This window comes from Anomaloglossus baeobatrachus, chromosome 4, assembly GCF_048569485.1.
Source record: "Anomaloglossus baeobatrachus isolate aAnoBae1 chromosome 4, aAnoBae1.hap1, whole genome shotgun sequence".
Lineage (NCBI taxonomy): Eukaryota > Metazoa > Chordata > Amphibia > Anura > Aromobatidae > Anomaloglossus > Anomaloglossus baeobatrachus.
The window spans coordinates 412,043,103-412,060,186 of NC_134356.1; the positions used below are offsets into that span (position 1 = coordinate 412,043,103).

A 17,084-nucleotide genomic window follows, 5' to 3' on the forward strand; every position below is an offset into this window, starting at 1 on the left:
AATATAGTGAAATCTTAAAAGTCCCAGATATAAACAGAAGCTAAACAGAGTACCGCTCGCTCATGTGTTGCTCAAAATGTAGTGTCAGGTACCAGTAACCAGAAGTCGCTCAACAGTACCAAAAGGGTTTATGCATCTATATAGCTCTACGGTACAGTCACCATTTTCACTGGTTGGTGGACTGAGCCGCATGGATTTTCTGCCATCCATCTAGGATTTCCATTTCAGCTTTGCAAAGATATTAGCTTTTACAGTTTAGGGAATAATTTATGTTGTAGTTTAAATTGACGTTATCAGAGATTTGTCTCTGAGTGCATGTACTTCTTCCCCTGCATGAGGTTGACCAATCATAAACAGGCAGAAGCAAACAAAGGGAAAAAAGAACACGCCCTCCTCTCCTCAATTATCTCTGCAGCTGAAAATAGAACTACAGCAAAGCTGAGCAATGTACTATTACAAACTCTACCAAACCTCATAATGCTTTCAGCTCTCCACCCACACTGACTGCACATAACTTGTCTCTGCTGTATCTCTACACAGAACCTGCAGAGCTTAGTGAGGAGGCTCGGCAACTAGGAAAAATCAAATATATAAAGCTGAATGTGTGTGTGTGTGTGTGTGTGTGTCCGGGATTGGCATCTGCACCGTCGCAGCTACAGCCACAAAACTTTGTACACTCACACGTCTGGACCCCGAGAGCGTCATAGGCTATGTTGTGAGGCGAAATTTTAACCCCGCGTGTTCCAATTTACCAATCAATTTTGCCCCTATCTACATAATGGGGAAAAAGTGAAACGAAAAGTGTATCCGCACCATCGCATTTACAATCACAAAATTTTGCACAGACAGCTCATGTGACCCAGGGAACGTCGTAGACTATGTTTTGACAGAAAAATTTAACCCCGCGCTTTACAGTTACTCTCCAAAAAAACATGCCTCCATTAAAGTATATGGAGCCTGGAACTACAGGTTATTAGTAGAAGCTGTGATTGGTTGCTATAGGAACAAAAGACATTCAAAGTATAAGAAGCTTATATGTGAGGTAATAAGATGTCGGTGGGGAAACGGATAGAGAGAGACAGACGGGGAAAGAGACAGACGGGGAAAGAGACAGACGGGGAAAGAGACAGACGGGGAAAGAGACAGACGGGGAAAGAGACAGACGGGGAAAGAGACAGACGGGGAAAGAGACAGACGGGGAAAGAGACAGACGGGGAAAGAGACAGACGGGGAAAGAGACAGACGGGGAAAGAGACAGACGGGGAAAGAGACAGACGGGGAAAGAGACAGACGGGGAAAGAGACAGACGGAGCACATTACTTGGCCAATTTAGTTAAATCTGTGTGGAATATCTGTGGTGTTGAAATATATGTTGTGAAATGCTTCTATTAGCTTAGTTTTTGCCTTTTAATAATTACATTTCTATCTATCTGTTTTGTGGTTTTTGTGTGCAGAATACATTTTTGTTAATGCATTCTATTTTGTTAACAGCAGTTATTAACCCGGGCAAAGCCGGGTAGTACAGCTAGTTACAAAATAAAAACTACATTTTACTTCACTCTGCAGCCACAATTCAATATGATATGATCTGTTAAACATGCTAAAACCAGTGAAAGGTTCTCATTAATATACACTGTATTAGAAGATGACAAATAATTCCATATGTGTTTAAATTGTAATAATAATAAACATACCTATAACTCTGCCTTTGTTTTTTGGGTTTTGCTTGCAGTGTGCTTTTTTAGAATTACAGTGGTGCAAAAAAATAATACAGAATTTAAAACAAAACAAAAAAAACAACAAACAAACCAGTTTTGTGCTTCTATTTTCCAAGACTCAAACTTTTCATTTTTAAGTCACCGGAGCTGTGTGGAGAAGTTGACTATTGTTGCAAAGTGAAAGTTTTTATTAATACATTTTTGGAGTAGATCTGAAGATTTCCGGTCTCCTAATAACACTTTTAACCCGCAATAGATCAAACAGTGATTTTATCAAAACTACAACATGCAGCCCAGTAAGTGACACATCGATAGAATCAGGGTCTTTTCCCCTACATTATGCCGCTGCCAGACGGGAATATTTAGATGCTGATTGATATAGACAACAACATTTAAATGGTTAAACAACAGCGATCATAGTCCTCTCCATGCAGGTGCACCCAATGTGGGAAGTACTTAATGTCCTTCACAAGTAATGGGTCATCAATGTAAATGTAATGATAGAGACTATTGATTTACAATAAGGTCCATTATGTTGAAAGGAAAAAATAGCACCTCATTTAGCAGTATTCTTCATGTCAAGTCTACTGGGACTGGTAATGGAGCCTCTAACGGTAAGTGTGCTAGGTGCTGTTTGTGTCCCAAACACTTCTCCCCCAACAAGGTCTCCTTAAATATAAACTCTAGTGATGTTTCAATGATGATGGCATCATCACTGAAACATAGAGCATACATAGACACGCAAGGAAGATGTAAAACTACTGTATGTTCACATTTAGGAGTTTTGCATATATTTTTTATGCAAATAACATGCCGCTGTTTACAGAATCAGCAAAAGCTTAGAAGTTTCAGAAATCTCATGCACACTAGAGATGAGTGAGTACCGTAATATTCGCAATCACTACACTCATTGCGAGTACTTTATAATACTCGTGTATTTATTCCGAATAGCGAGTAAAATGCAAGTCAATGGGAAATGCGAGTAATTTTCCGCTGTACTCAACAGAGAGGTCTGGGGGGGCCTGAGGAAAAGGCTGAAGTGAATGGGAAAGTGGTGAAAGTGAGTGAGGAGAGCCTGGAGAATACGCCTGCATGCATTTCTGACTCACATATGGTTTCTGGGAATGAGGATGTCACAGTATTATGCCACTGATTCTCTCTCCAAGCGCTTCCTACTCACCAATCACAGCGCGGCCCAGCTGTCACACTGCTCCGCTGCCTCTCATTCTTCTTCCCTACCGCTCATTAGCCTCATCACACATTCACTGCTTCTCCCTGTGATTTGTTGCCGCTGGACTCGCCCCCAAGCTGAGTGACAACTGTCTGATTGCAACCAACCACAGCTGCCGGTGGGCGGGTCTATATCGTACAGTAAAAATAAATAAATTTTAAAAAATGGCGTGCGGTCCCCCCCAATTTTGATACCCAGTCAATTCCAAATAAAGGATTCTTTCACGGTGTTTATTTTCTTTCACTTACAGATTAATCATAGCGTGTATCTCATAAATGCCTGCCATGATTAACCTAGGACTTAGTGGCTGCTATGGGCTGCCATTAACTACTTTATTACCCCGATTGCCACTGCACCAGCGCATTCGGGATAAGCGAGGTAAAGCTCCAGTGATTGTTGCATCTAACGGATGCGGCAATTCCGCGTGGCTGCTGGCTGATATTTTTAGGCTTGGGGGCTCCCAAAAACGTGGGTCTCCCCAGCCTGAGAATACCAACCCTCAGCTGTGAGGTTTTATCTTAGCTGGGTATTAAAACTGGGGGGGGACCGCACGCCAGCCTTTTAAATTATTTATTTATTTTACTGCACAATATAGACCCGCTCACCGGCGGCTATGATTGGTTGTAATCAGAGAGCTGTCATTCTGCGTGAGGGCAGGTCTGACTGCAACCAATCACAGGGAGAAGCAGTGAATATGTGATGAAGCTAATGAGCAGTAGGGAAGAAGAATGAGAGGTAGCAGAGCTGTGTGACAGCTGGGCCGCGCCGTGATCGTTGAGTATGAAGCGCTTGGAGAGAGACGCTGGCATTGTTTTGTGTATAAAATGGTGGCGCCAGCCAATCACAGTAATGCAGCAGCCAAGATGACTGCAGCATTGCTGTGATTGGTTAAGAAGCGCAACATGTTTTGTGGCTTCAAATGAGCCACCAAAACGGTTGGGCGGGACATCTGAATACAGCGAGGTGAATACACCATTACTCGCTATATAAACGAATAGCCAGAGTACCACACTATTCTGCGAATAGCGAATAGTAATTAATACACTAGCTCATCACTAATGCACACACGACTGAATTTGAGAACTGAAGCGTTTTTTTTCAAATTCATTTCATATCAATCCTTTTAGCGTTTTTGGTGAATAAAACTAACTTTATTAGACATGTACTGCAGAAAAAGCACACATGTGATCGCATAAAAAGAAAAAAAAAAAAAAAAAACGCTGAACCCCCCCCCCCCTTCACCCCCATAAAAGGGGGCAAAAACTAAGCAAAAGGCAGCATTTTTACTGTCAGAAGAGCGGGTTTTTGGCTGCTGAAAAAAAAAGCTGCAAAAGTGCTGCATTTTAAGAATAGATACTTTTCAAACCAGAAGTAACAGTTAATACCTGAAAGTGTCACTTTGTGCCATTGAATTTTAGGATTAATACATTGGGTTATCCAGCCACCGTATATGTTGTGTAAAGTAGCTGAATATATGTTATAAAAAAATTCCAGAAAAAAAAAAAACTTGATTAGCGCTAAAGGGATGAGGTTCTCTATGTAACCCTTCCATTCTTGTTTTACACAATCACATAGTGAGAGTATGAAGAAAAAAAAAAAAAAAAACTTAGCCGTAGCGCCATGAGCCAGATGTTTCTAAGTTCTTATAACTACAAGATAGCTTGTAGATATATACAATTCTCAAGCATATACACAGTGCACTATATGTCACCAAATATTGGTTGGTAAAGGTCATGCCTGTAATATCATGTCAAGGCGGTTCATCAGTTGTGGATTCTTTTCTGTACATGGAAGCTGGTACACATCACTAAATAAGGCGAGTTGTTTCTATTTTCATTATTTTTGTAGCGAAAAAACAAAAAAGACTTAGAAGAAGTATGGCCGCCATGCATGTATAACTATGGATTTTCACTCCATGGAGCGGGCTCAGGTGCGGCGGATGCTCCATGCGGCATAGGTGCTGGCTCAAAGCTGGCAATCAATAACTGATGCAATTGGAGATATATCCGAATGTATAGTGCCTTGTGAAAGTATTCGGCCACCTTGAATTTTTCAACCTTTTCCCACATTTCAGGCTTCAAACAAAGATAAAAATTTAAAATTTTACGGTGAAGAATCAACAACAGGTGGGACATAATTGTGAAGTTGAACGAAATTTATTGCTTATTTTAAACTTTTATAAAAAACTAGAAGGTGGCCCGATTCGAACACATCGGGTATTCTAGAATTTATTGTGTAGTTAATGTATGATTTTTGTTTTTATATATATATATATATATATATATATATATATATATATATATATATATATATATATATATATATATATATATATATATATATATATATATATATATATATATATATATAAAAATATATATAGAGGTTGTTGTGTGTAGTTGCCAAGTGTTTGTGTTGGGCACTGTAAATGTGTGTGTGTGAGAGCGGTGTTGTTTGTGTGTTGCGTTGTTTGTGGAGCGCTGTGTGTATGTGTGGTGCTGTGTGTGTTGCGCAGTTTGTGTGGGTGTGTGTGTGTGGGTTGCGTGTGTGTGTTTTGGGGGCAGGTATGTTTTGTGCAGTGTGTGTGTGTTGCGCAGTGTGTGCGTATATTTGTGTGTGCTGTGGTCCTTGTGTGTTGGGTGTTGTGTGTGTGCGGCATTGTCTGTGTAGGGCGATGCTTGTGGTTCCCAGTGTGTGTGGTGTGTTGTGAGGTGTGTTTTGGGGGGGAGGTATGCACCCCCATTGTGTTCCACCCCCAATGCTGCGCACCCCCCATCGTGCTTCCTCCCCCCCATGCTGCGCACCCCCCATCGTGCTCCATCCTTCATACTGCGCACCCCTCAGACAGGAGTATAATAGGAGGACTATATTAGGAGGAGTAGTCCTGGGGAGAGAGGAGTATAATAGGAGGAGTATTCCTGGGGGGGTGAGGAGGATAATAGGAGGACTAGTCCTGGGGGGTGAGGAGTATAATAGGAGGAGTAGTCCTTGGGGGTGAGGAGTATAATAGGAGGAGTAGTCCTGGGGGGAGGTGTATAATAATAATAATAATAATAATAATTTTATTCATTTATATAGCGCTATTAATTCCACAGCGCTTTACAAACATTGGGAACACTGTCCCCATTGGGGCTCACAATCTATCTATATGTCTTTGGAGTGTGGGAGGAAACCGGAGTACCCGGGGGAAACCCACGCAAACACAGGGAGAACATACAAACTCCTTGCAGATGGTGTCCTTGTTGGGATTTGAACCCAGGACCTCAGCGCTGCAAGACTGCAGTGCTAACCACTGAGCCACCGTGCCGCACTAAGTGCTTAATGTGTGCGGGGGGAGGTGTATAGGTGCACAATATGTGCAGGGGGCGGCGCCGAGCGGCCAACATGTGCAGGGGGGCGGGACAAGCGGCCAACGTGTGCGGGGGCTGGGCCGAGCGGCCAACGTGTGCGGGGGGCTGGGCCGAGCGGCCAACGTGTGCAGGGGGCGGGGCCGAGCGGCCAACAATTGCGGGGGACGGAGCGGCCAACGTGTGCGGGGGGAGGAGCAGCCAACGTGTGCGGGGGGGCGGAGCGGCCAACGTGTGCGGGGGGGCGGAGCGGCCAACGTGTGCGGGGCTGAGTGGCCAATGTTTGCTGGGGGCGGGGCCGGGCGGCCAATGCTTGTGTGGGGCAGGGCCGGGCCGAGCAGCCAATCAGTGCAGGGGGCAGGGCCAGGCCAAGCAGCCAATGCGTGCGGGGGCTGGGCCGGGCCGAGCGGCCAATGCGACTGTTGTCACTGTAATGACGTCATTTTGGAGCAAGACAGACAGACAGAATAAGGCAATTATATATATAGATAATAAACTGAAAATTGGAGCGTGCAATATTATTCGGCCCCTTTAAGTTAATACTTTGTAGCGCCACCTTTTGCTGCAATTACAGCTGAAAGTCGCTTGGGGTACGTCTCTATCAGTTTTGCACATCGAGAAACTGAAATTCTTGCCCATTCTTCCTTTGCAAACAGCTCGAGCTGAGTGAGGTTGGATGGAGAGTGTTTCTGAACAGCAGTTTTCAGCTCTTTCCACAGATTTTTGATTGGATTAAGGTCTGGACTTTGACTTGGCCATTCTAACACCTGGATACGTTTATTTGTGAACCATTCATTGAAGATTTTGCTTTATGTTTGGGATCATTGTCTTGTTAGAAGAAAAATCTCTGTCCCAGTCTCAGGTATTTTGCAGACTCCAACAGGTTTTCTTCAAGAATGGTCGTGTATTTGGCTCCATCCATCTTCCCATCAATGTTAACCATCTTCCCTGTCCCTGCTGAAGAAAACCATGATGCTGCTACCACCGTGTATGACAGTGGGGATGGTGTGTTCAGGGTGATGAGCTGTGTTGCTTTTACGCCAAACATATCATTTGGCATTGTGCCCAAAAAGTTTGATTTTGGTTTCATCTGACCAGAGAACCTTCTTCCACATGTTTGGTGTGTCTCCCAGGTGGCTTGTGGCAAACTTTCAACAACACTTTTTATGGATATTTTTGAGAAATGGGTTTCTTCTTGCCACTCTTCCATAAAGGCAGCTTTGTGCAGTGTACAACTGATTGTTGTCCTATGGACAGACTCTCCCACCTCAGCTGTAGATCTCTGCAGTTCATCCAGAGTGATCATGGGCCTCCTGGCAGCATCTCTGATCAGTCTTCTCCTTGTTTGAGATGAAAGTTCGTATGGACAGCCGGGTCTTGGTAGATTTGCAGTGGTATGATACTCCTTCCATTTCAATATGATCGCTTGCATAGTGCTTCTTGGGATGTTTAAAGTTGTGGAAATCTTTTTGTAATCAAATCCGGCTTTAAACTTCTCCACAACAGTATCACGGACCTGCCTGTTGTGTTCCTTGGTCTTCATGATGATCTCTGTGCTTTAAACAGAACACTGAGACTATCAGAGAGCAGGTGCATTTATACGGAGACTTGATTACACACAGGTGGATTATATTTATCATCATCAGTCATTTAGGACAACATTGGATCATTCAGAGATGCTTAATGAACTTCTGGAGTGAGTTTGCTGCACTGAAAGTAAAGGGGCTGAATAATATTGCACGCCCCAATTTTCAATTTATTCTTTTTTACAAAAGTGTAAAATAAGCAATAAATTTCGTTCAACTTCCCAATTGTGTCCCACTTGTTGTTGATTGTTCATCATAACATTAAAATCTTTATCTTTATGTTTGAAGCATAAAAAAATTGTTTAAAAGAACAGAGAGTCCTCAGTGGTTGATACCTTTTAATGGCTAACTGAAAAGATGGTAATAATTGCAAGCTTTCGAGACTACTCAGGTCTCTTCATCAGGCATGGTATAACACAAAATCTGAAGAGTCACATACTTATACACAACAGGACTTAGAATAGTGCAGTAAAAAAAAAAAAAAAAAAAAAAAAAAAAAAAAAAAAGAACAAGTTATATGAAACAGAACTATCTCTATGGCAGGGGGACAAGCTGTTCTAGCCATAAATACTGCTGCAGTTCAGTGTGAAAGTTTTATTGTCCTTTGATAAGGGTCTGGTCCAGGGCTGTGACACGCTCGGATGGTCAGAGGAGCACATCTTTTAACTGATGTATTTAACCGGGCATCTTAAAATACATCAGTTAAAAGATGTGCTCCTCTGACCATCCGAGCGTGTCACAGCCCTGGACCAGACCCTTATCAAAGGACAATAAAACTTTCACACTGAACTGCAGCAGTATTTATGGCTAGAACAGCTTGTCCCCCTGCCATAGAGATAGTTCTGTTTCATATAACTTGTTCTTTTTTTTTTTTTTTTTTTTTTTTTTTTTTTTACTGCACTATTCTAAGTCCTGTTGTGTATAAGTATGTGACTCTTCAGATTTTGTGTTATACCATGCCTGATGAAGAGACCTGAGTAGTCTCGAAAGCTTGCAATTATTACCATCTTTTCAGTTAGCCATTAAAAGGTATCAACCACTGAGGACTCTCTGTTCTTTTAAACAATTTTTTTATCTCTACTGGCTAACACGGTACAAAGATATATTTTACTTGTTTGAAGCATGAAATGTGGGAAAAGGTTGAAAAATTCAAGAGGGCCGAATTCTTTCGCAAGACACTGTATCAGTTTAATCTTTTAAATGCAGCTATCAAGCACAACAATGACATTTAAAAAGCCTTTAACATTGCATTTCTAATGGCCATTGCGATGCGATCACAGAGTGCCAATACATTGCCATGGCAGCAGGGGTCTACAAATACCCCTGTGCCTACCAAACTATAGCAGGTTAAAGTCCCAAAAGAGGAACAAATGAATGTGAAAACATTAAAACATTTAAAAACTCCATTCCAGAAAAATAAATAAATGTGTAGATCATCACTACTTTCCCCAATTAAAAAAAAAAAAAAAAAGAAAATGCTTGATATTGCTATGTGTGCAATTGCCTGATTTAAAAACTAAAATTATGGTGAAACGAAAGTGAACAACAAAATGTAAAAAAAATTAATTTCAGTCACCCCCAACTCCCGCAAAAAAAACAACTATATTGATAATAACAAAATGATTGCTCTTAAAATAAAAGAGAAAAAAAAATAGCCTTGTCCATATGGGTTTTACAATTAATGTAGTGCGCAATGTTTTGATTTTGGGTAAATTTCACCCTTCCCTCCCACAACATCCATTAATAGCGTTCCTTCTTTTTGGAAAATGTGCATCTTATTATCACTACAGTGAGCGCAGCATGTTATTTAGCTGTGCTGAAAAAAGAAAAAAACATTAAATGTGACTTTACAGTCTGACGTGTGTTGCCATCTTTCTGAAAACATATCATCACTTTGAACACATCAGCTAACAGCGAGCAGATTCTGCCACGGTACATAGTGCAAAAACAGGATACATGGCAGTGGTGGTGTGGTGTGCAGTACATGGCCTTCTGCGCTATGCAACAGCAGGACGGCTTATTACTTCTACAGTCTCTTCATTGCCCTTTTCTGTGGCTGGCAATGAATAAAACAGTGGAGAATAATATAATATGGATCCGCAGTCATTAGCATTTCAGTATTTGCAAACAGTCTATTTACAGTCTTTATGGAATTCTTTAAGCAAGCATACACATTATGCATATTCAGAGATTAATCGGAGAAACAAACACGGAAATCCGACAAAACTAAACAAAGCTTTAAAATAGAAATCCCGAAGATGACAGACTACTCACGAACTTAATAGTGGAGATATTACTAAGCAAAACATTAGGAAACTTTTAAAGTACTCACTTCTAATGGTCGAGTCCCAGAGCTGGAATTGAGGTTTCGTATAGCCGTGTTGGCTTAGCTAGAGCAATACATATATACACTACTGACAAAAAGTTAGGGATATTTGGCTCGTTGGATGAAATTTATGTACAATCTAAAAAGTTCAAGCTACAGTGATATTTTATCATGAACGTAGGGCATGCAATGACGATTTCCTCATCTCAAACAATTTATTGAAACAAAAGCCAACAATAGTGGTGATGTAACAAACCAGCAGGGGGAGCTGGAACACCAGGAGAGTGCTAGGTAGGGATTCCTACTAGATGGCACTAGACGTAACAAACCAGCAGGAAGAGCCGGAGCACCAGGAGAGTGCTGACAGCAATCCTCCACTAGAAGGCACAAGTCTCTCAAGTGGAAGAAGTGGATGGTCGTACGGGTCGGACTCAGAACAAGGAGGTCGACGAAGTACTAAGGATACTTTCACACTTGCGTTCAGCGCAGTCCGTCACTATGGAGAATAGCGCAGTCCGTTAACGCACTGCGCTATTCTCCATAGACTTGTATGGACGACGCACTGTAACGCAAGTGTCAGCGTTGAAACCGCTGGACGACGCAGTGTCGTTATTTTGACGCTGCGCCGGGCGGATGGAACGCTGCATGTAACTTTTTTTGAGCAGCGGAAACCTTTATTTTTCACTGCGCATGCTCTCTTTTTTTTTTTTTTTAAAATCACAAACTTTATTTTATTTCTCGGTGGCCGAACGTTCAGCTGAGCGCTTGGCCGCCGGCATGTCAGGGCACTCAGCTGAGGGCTCGGCCGCCGGCATGTCAGGGCACTCAGCTGAGGGCTCGGCCGCCGGCATGTCAGGGCACTCAGCTGAGCGCTTTGCCGCCGGCATGTCAGGGCACTCAGCTGAGGGCTCGGCCGCCGGCATGTCAGGGCACTCAGCTGAGCGCTCGGCCGCCGGCATGTCAGGGCACTCAGCTGAGCGCTCGGCCGCCGGCATGTCAGGGAACTCAGCTGAGCGCTCGGCCGCCGGCATGTCTGGGCACTCAGCTGAGCGCTCGGCCGCCGGCATGTCAGGGCACGCAGCTCAGCGCTCGGCCGCCGGCATGTCAGGGCACTCAGCTGAGCGCTCGGCCGCCGGCATGTCTGGGCACTCAGCTGAGCACTCGGCCGCCGGCATGTCAGGGCACGCAGCTCAGCGCTCGGCTGCCGGCATGTCAGGGCACTCAGCTGAGCGCTCTGCCGCCGGCATGTCAGGTCACTCAGCTGAGCGCTCGGCCGCCGGCATGTCAGGTCACTCAGCTGAGCGCTCGGCCGCCGGCATGTCAGGGAACTCAGCTGAGCGCTCGGCCGCCGGCATGTCAGGGCACTCAGCTGAGCGCTCGGCCGCCGGCATGTGAGAGTGCTCGGCCGCCGGCTATTAAGAGCGATCAGCTGATCGTTCACAATAGTCGGCTGTCGGTACTGTAAAGAAGAAAATAAATAAATAAATAAATAACGCTTTCCGTTATTTTGTACGATCCGTAGCATTGCGTTGTGCCACTATATGCAACGCATCCGTTGCATCCGTCACACAACACAATGCTACGGAAGCCGTCCAACGCAAGTGTGAAACTAGCCTAAGGGTCAGACGGAGACAGAGTCCAGGGAGAGCAGAGTCAGGAGTCGAGAGGGAACATCAAAGACCGGGGCAGGGCGGAAACCAGATTTTATAGTCAAGCCGAAGAAGTCGGGACCCGGGAGAGCAGGTAATAAGGAGCTACAGGAGGACGGAACAAAAAAGCGGAGGGAGGATGGGAGTCAGAGAGGAACAGAGGCAGTCAAAACAGAGAGCAGAGGGGACGGAGAGCAGAGGGGACGGAGAGTCAGGGAGAACGAACACAGGCAGGAGAGGAGGTGGGGGAGCGGACACAGTCAGGACGGAAGGCAGGGAGGACAAATGTAATCAGGATGGGAGGCAGGATCAGAACTTACAAGGGACCAGCGGCACAGTGCAGGGCAGAATTATAACTGTCACCGTATGAACGAAAGTGCCCAGAAGATAAAGGCACTGTGATCCCGGGAACAACGCACGGAGGGGGGCCCCTACCCCCCGGCCACGCTCCAGGAAACACTGACCGCCAGGGTCATGACATGTGAGTATACCTCCCCAAAAGGCAATGTCTCAATAGCTTGTCATGTGGCCTTAAGCATCAATTACAGCTTGACAATGATGTCTCACCTGTGCAAGAAGAATGGGATGCTATGCCACAGCAGACAATAACTCCACTTGTGAAGAGTAGCCCTCAGGTCACTGAGGTTCTGGGATACAAACCACTACACAGCGACTCAGATGTTCCAATAGGTTTTCTATTGGATTAAGGTTTAAAGGAAGTGCAGCCGTTCCATTTGAGGTACCCCAGTGTCCAGCATCTGTTCCCGAATGATAGGACCTCAATGATCAAGAGCATTGTTGTCCATGAAGATGAAATTAGGTCTGTGTTGTTCATGCAGTGGCATAATGACTGGATTAATGAGGTTATTCAAGTAGTAGGGGCTTGTCACTGTACCATTTACAAAGCAGAGGGCAGTTCTGCATTGACTAGACACACCTTCCCACACTAACACCACAACCACTACCAAGTGGCTGATGCATAGCAATCTCCTTGATATCTCCAACATCATTGGCGGCCATCATTTCTGCTCAGCATGAATCGACTTTCATCAGTGAACAGCACTGAGACACACTAGTCCCTCATCCAGTGAGACGACGACGCCTGTACCACCTAGGTGGTGTGGTCAGGTACCCTTGCAGGTCATCTAGCATTAAGATCACACTGATATAAACGGTTTCGAATGGTCTGACATGACAATTGGGTGCCTCTCATCTCACTTAAATGTGCCTAGAGTTATGTGGCATTTAAGATCTGGTTCCGAAGGACATTATTCACAATGAAGTGGTCATCAGTGTGGGATGTGGCAAAAGTACATCCACTTCTATGTCTTTCAGTGACTCTTCCAGGTTCTCCGCATCTCGGTTACAATCTGCTGATGACATTCTGTGACACTAAGCTCAGGGGCGACTTAGAACAACCTACTTGAAGCCTCGCAATGGCGAAGTACCATTGATGAATTGTTACGTGTCATCTTGGTCTCACAATGTCAAAATGTGAACAGCATGATGACGAGGACTGGGCAATTCATGGATCAAACACCTATTGTGAATTTTGACAATTAAGCTCCAGGTTAGAAAACAGGAAGTTGCGCAAAATGTTCACCTGAAAAGGTTAGAGGTCATTATAGGATCATCCTAAAATTTCACCTGAAAGTCAAAGAGACTACACAGAAAAAGTTAGTGATAGTGTACAAAATGGAAGATACCCATGATCTTACCTGCTTGGCGCTGTTGACACACTGTAGGTATTGGTTTGCCAAAACAGAGCAGCTCAAGGTCTGTTGTGGGTTCTGCTGATAGCATTGGAGAATTTTTGCCTGCAGGTCAGCGCATATTGGGTGTGATTCATATCTCCTAGTGAAGACAAAACCAAATTCAATGTTAAGATGAATTCCTACATGAAACACAATGGTTTTATATTATATATATATATATATATATATATATATATATATATATATATATATATATCTATATATATATATCTATATCTATATATATATATCTATATATAGATATATATCTCTATCTATACATCTAAATATAGATATTATATATACTGTACATAATTTACAGACTTTACAAATGTGTATACTTAAAACATCAAGGCAAGAATGACCTTACAGAATATTCAAAATATATGTATATATATATATATATATCAGCGAGCTACAAAATCAAGGAATACAGTTGGAGTCTATATCATCAGAAAGCGACTATCCACATACCAATCTTTGCCCTAAAATCCTCAAGTTTGGATATTGGCCTTGCTCTGGATGAATGCTCAGCAATATTCAGAAGCTTGATCACCTCTCCATTCCGTGCAACATGACGGGGCTCTGATGTCTACATAGCTGTGGGTCCCAGATGTGGAATGGGACTCTTTTGGGTATTTATAGGATATCAAGTGGATATGTCGTACAAGTTTAATATGGGACTCAAATGGTGATTCAATTTAATTAACATTGCAAATAGGCAGGTGATCCACTGCTCCTCTAGTTTAGTCGCATATAAAAAAATATATACCTAGAATTTATCAGAATACAATTTTCAGCCTATTTAAAACCCAAATAAAGATGAACATTCATCTTAAATGGAATCTGCATATTTTTGCCACCTAATCTGAGCAGCATAACGTAGAGACAGAGACCCTGATTCCAGCGGCGTTTCTGTTACTGGCCTGCTTAGTGTATTTTTGATAAAAATCACTGCTTAATCAGGAGTAATTATCATTAGAGGATTACTTGGCCTGCTGCCAGGTAATCCAGCATATTCATGAGCTCTTTGTAGTTACTGTTAGGTCTGCAGCAGAGAAAACATTGATATTATGAAAAATGACAGAAAACAGCTCAGTAAGTGACAAATCGCTGGAATCAGGGTCTCTATTTCTACATTATACTATTCTCAGATGAGGTAGCAAAAACCTAACGATAGATTCCCTTTAACCCCTTCACAACCTTGGACGTATATATACATCCTAGGTCATGTCTCCCCAGTAACCGTGGGCTCTGGTGGTGAGTCCACGGTAATCCCGGCGCATGTCTGCTGATTCGATCAGCAGACATGTGTGGCTAACAGGTGTGGGTGGATCAGTGCCTGCTTACCACTTAGATTGTGCTGTCAAAATCTAACAGTGCAATTTAAATTACCAAGGCGGGAAACGTGCCATTTCCTGCCACCAACGGCAGCCCCGCGATATGATCATGGGGCGCCAATGGGTTGCCATGGTAGTGTGGAGTCTGCTGATGCGACCATGAGCCATTTCCTGTGAGAGCCAACAGGATGCGGGCTCTCACAGGGACACCGCATTTCTGCTGATCAGTGCGATGCTGCAGCATCGCTCTGATCATCACAAGCAATCAGACAGCTGTGATAAAGTCTCCTAGGGGAACTTGTAAAATCAATTAACCCCTTTACCACCTGGGCGAGTTTTCGTTTTCTTTTTTCTCCCTTTCTTCCGAGAGCCGTAAGTTTTTTATTTTTCTGTCAATCATGTCATATGAGGGCTTGTTTTTTGCGGGATAAGCTGTACTTTTAAATGAAACCATAAGTTTTATCATATAGTGTACTGGAAAAGAGCAAAAAATTTCAAGTGCGGAAAAACTGCAAAAAAAAGTGTGATTACACAATAGTTTTTGGGATATTTTATTCACTATATGGTAAAACTGATGTGGCGGTGTGATGTCTCAGGTCGGTACGAGCTTGCAGACACCAAACATGTATAGGTTTACATTTATCTAAGGGGTTAAAAAAAAAATCACACGCTTGTCCAAAAAAAGTAGCGCACTTTTTGCGCCTTCTTCCGAAACTCATAGCATTCTTATATTTTGGGATCTATGGCTCAGTGACTGCTTATTTTTTGCGTCTCGATCTGGCGGTTTTTATGGTACCATTTTTGCGCAGATGCTACGTTTTAATCACCTGTTATTGCATTTTGCGTAAAATTTGTGGTGACCAAAAAAACATAATTCTGGCATTTGGAATTTTTTGCCGCTACGCCGTTTACCGATCGGATTAATTGATTTTATATTTTGATAGATCGGGCGTTTCTGAAAGCGGCGATACCAAATATGTGTATATTTTTTTAACCCTTTAATTTTAAATGGGCTGAATGCGGGGTGATTTGAACTTTTAGTTTTTTTTATTTTTTTAAAACTTTTTTTTAACTTATTTTATTTTACTAGGTCCCCTAGGGGACTATAACAATCAGCAGTCTGATTGCTCTTTCACTCCTCCAGAATTTGACAGTGAGATATAAGGGGTTAATAGGCGCGGGTGGAACGTGATTCCACTCGCGCCTAGCAGGCACACATGTCAGCTGTACAAATCAGCTGATATGTGCAGGGATTAACCTCACACGATCCATGACATACCTAGTATGTCATGTGTCGTGAAGAAGTTAAAAGAGTAAAAAATAAAGTTTTAAAAATAAAAAAAAAACCTAAAAAGTTCAAATCGCTCTATTGAAAATAAAACAAAAAATATACTCATATTTGGTATCACCGCGTTCAGAAATACCCGATCAAAATATAAAATAAATCGATCTGATCGGTACACGTCGTAGCGAGAAAATAATTCCAAATGCCAAAATTACGTTTTTTGGTCACCACAACATTACATTAAAATGCAATCAGAGGCGATATAAACATCTCATCTACGTAAAAAATATAATTAATATATTATAATTAAAAACGCCAGTTTAATACCCAAAAAATAATGAGCCCCAGATCTTGAAAAATGAGAACGTTATAGGTCTCAGAAAATGGCAACGAAAGTGCTATTCTTTTTTTGGAAAACCTTTAGAATTTATTTTAACCCCTTAGATAAAAGTAAAAGTGTACATGTTTGGTACCTATGAACTCTTACCGATGTGCGGCAACACATCGACATGTCGCTTTCACAATATAGCGAACACGGAGAATAAAATATCCCAAAACGAATCGTGCAATTGGACTTTTTTTTGCAATTTCACCGCACTTGGAATTAGTGTCCCATTTTTTAGTACACTATTTGGTAAAACTAATGGTTTCATTAAAAAGTACAACTCGCCCTGCAAAAAAATACAAGCTGTCATATGGCAATATTGATGGATGAATAAAAAAGTTATAGCTCTCGGAAGAAGGGAAGGACAAAAATAACAAAAAATGGGCAGGGGTTAAGTGGGTTAAAGGATCTAGATATCTGAGAGCAGGTTTGTTTTGTTTTTGAGTTTTTTTTACATAATGCT

General features: G+C 42.6%; 1 protein-coding gene across 1 annotated transcript in view; it reads right to left on the reverse strand.

Moving 5' to 3' along the window:
* Nucleotides 1-17,084, reverse strand: part of CHCHD3 (coiled-coil-helix-coiled-coil-helix domain containing 3) — a 258,007-nt gene that overhangs the window by 784 nt on the left and 240,139 nt on the right. The window contains exon 7 of the mRNA XM_075345348.1: nucleotides 13,576-13,711. Coding sequence (XP_075201463.1) covers nucleotides 13,576-13,711 — 136 coding nt within the window. The remainder of the gene's footprint in view (nucleotides 1-13,575; nucleotides 13,712-17,084) is intronic.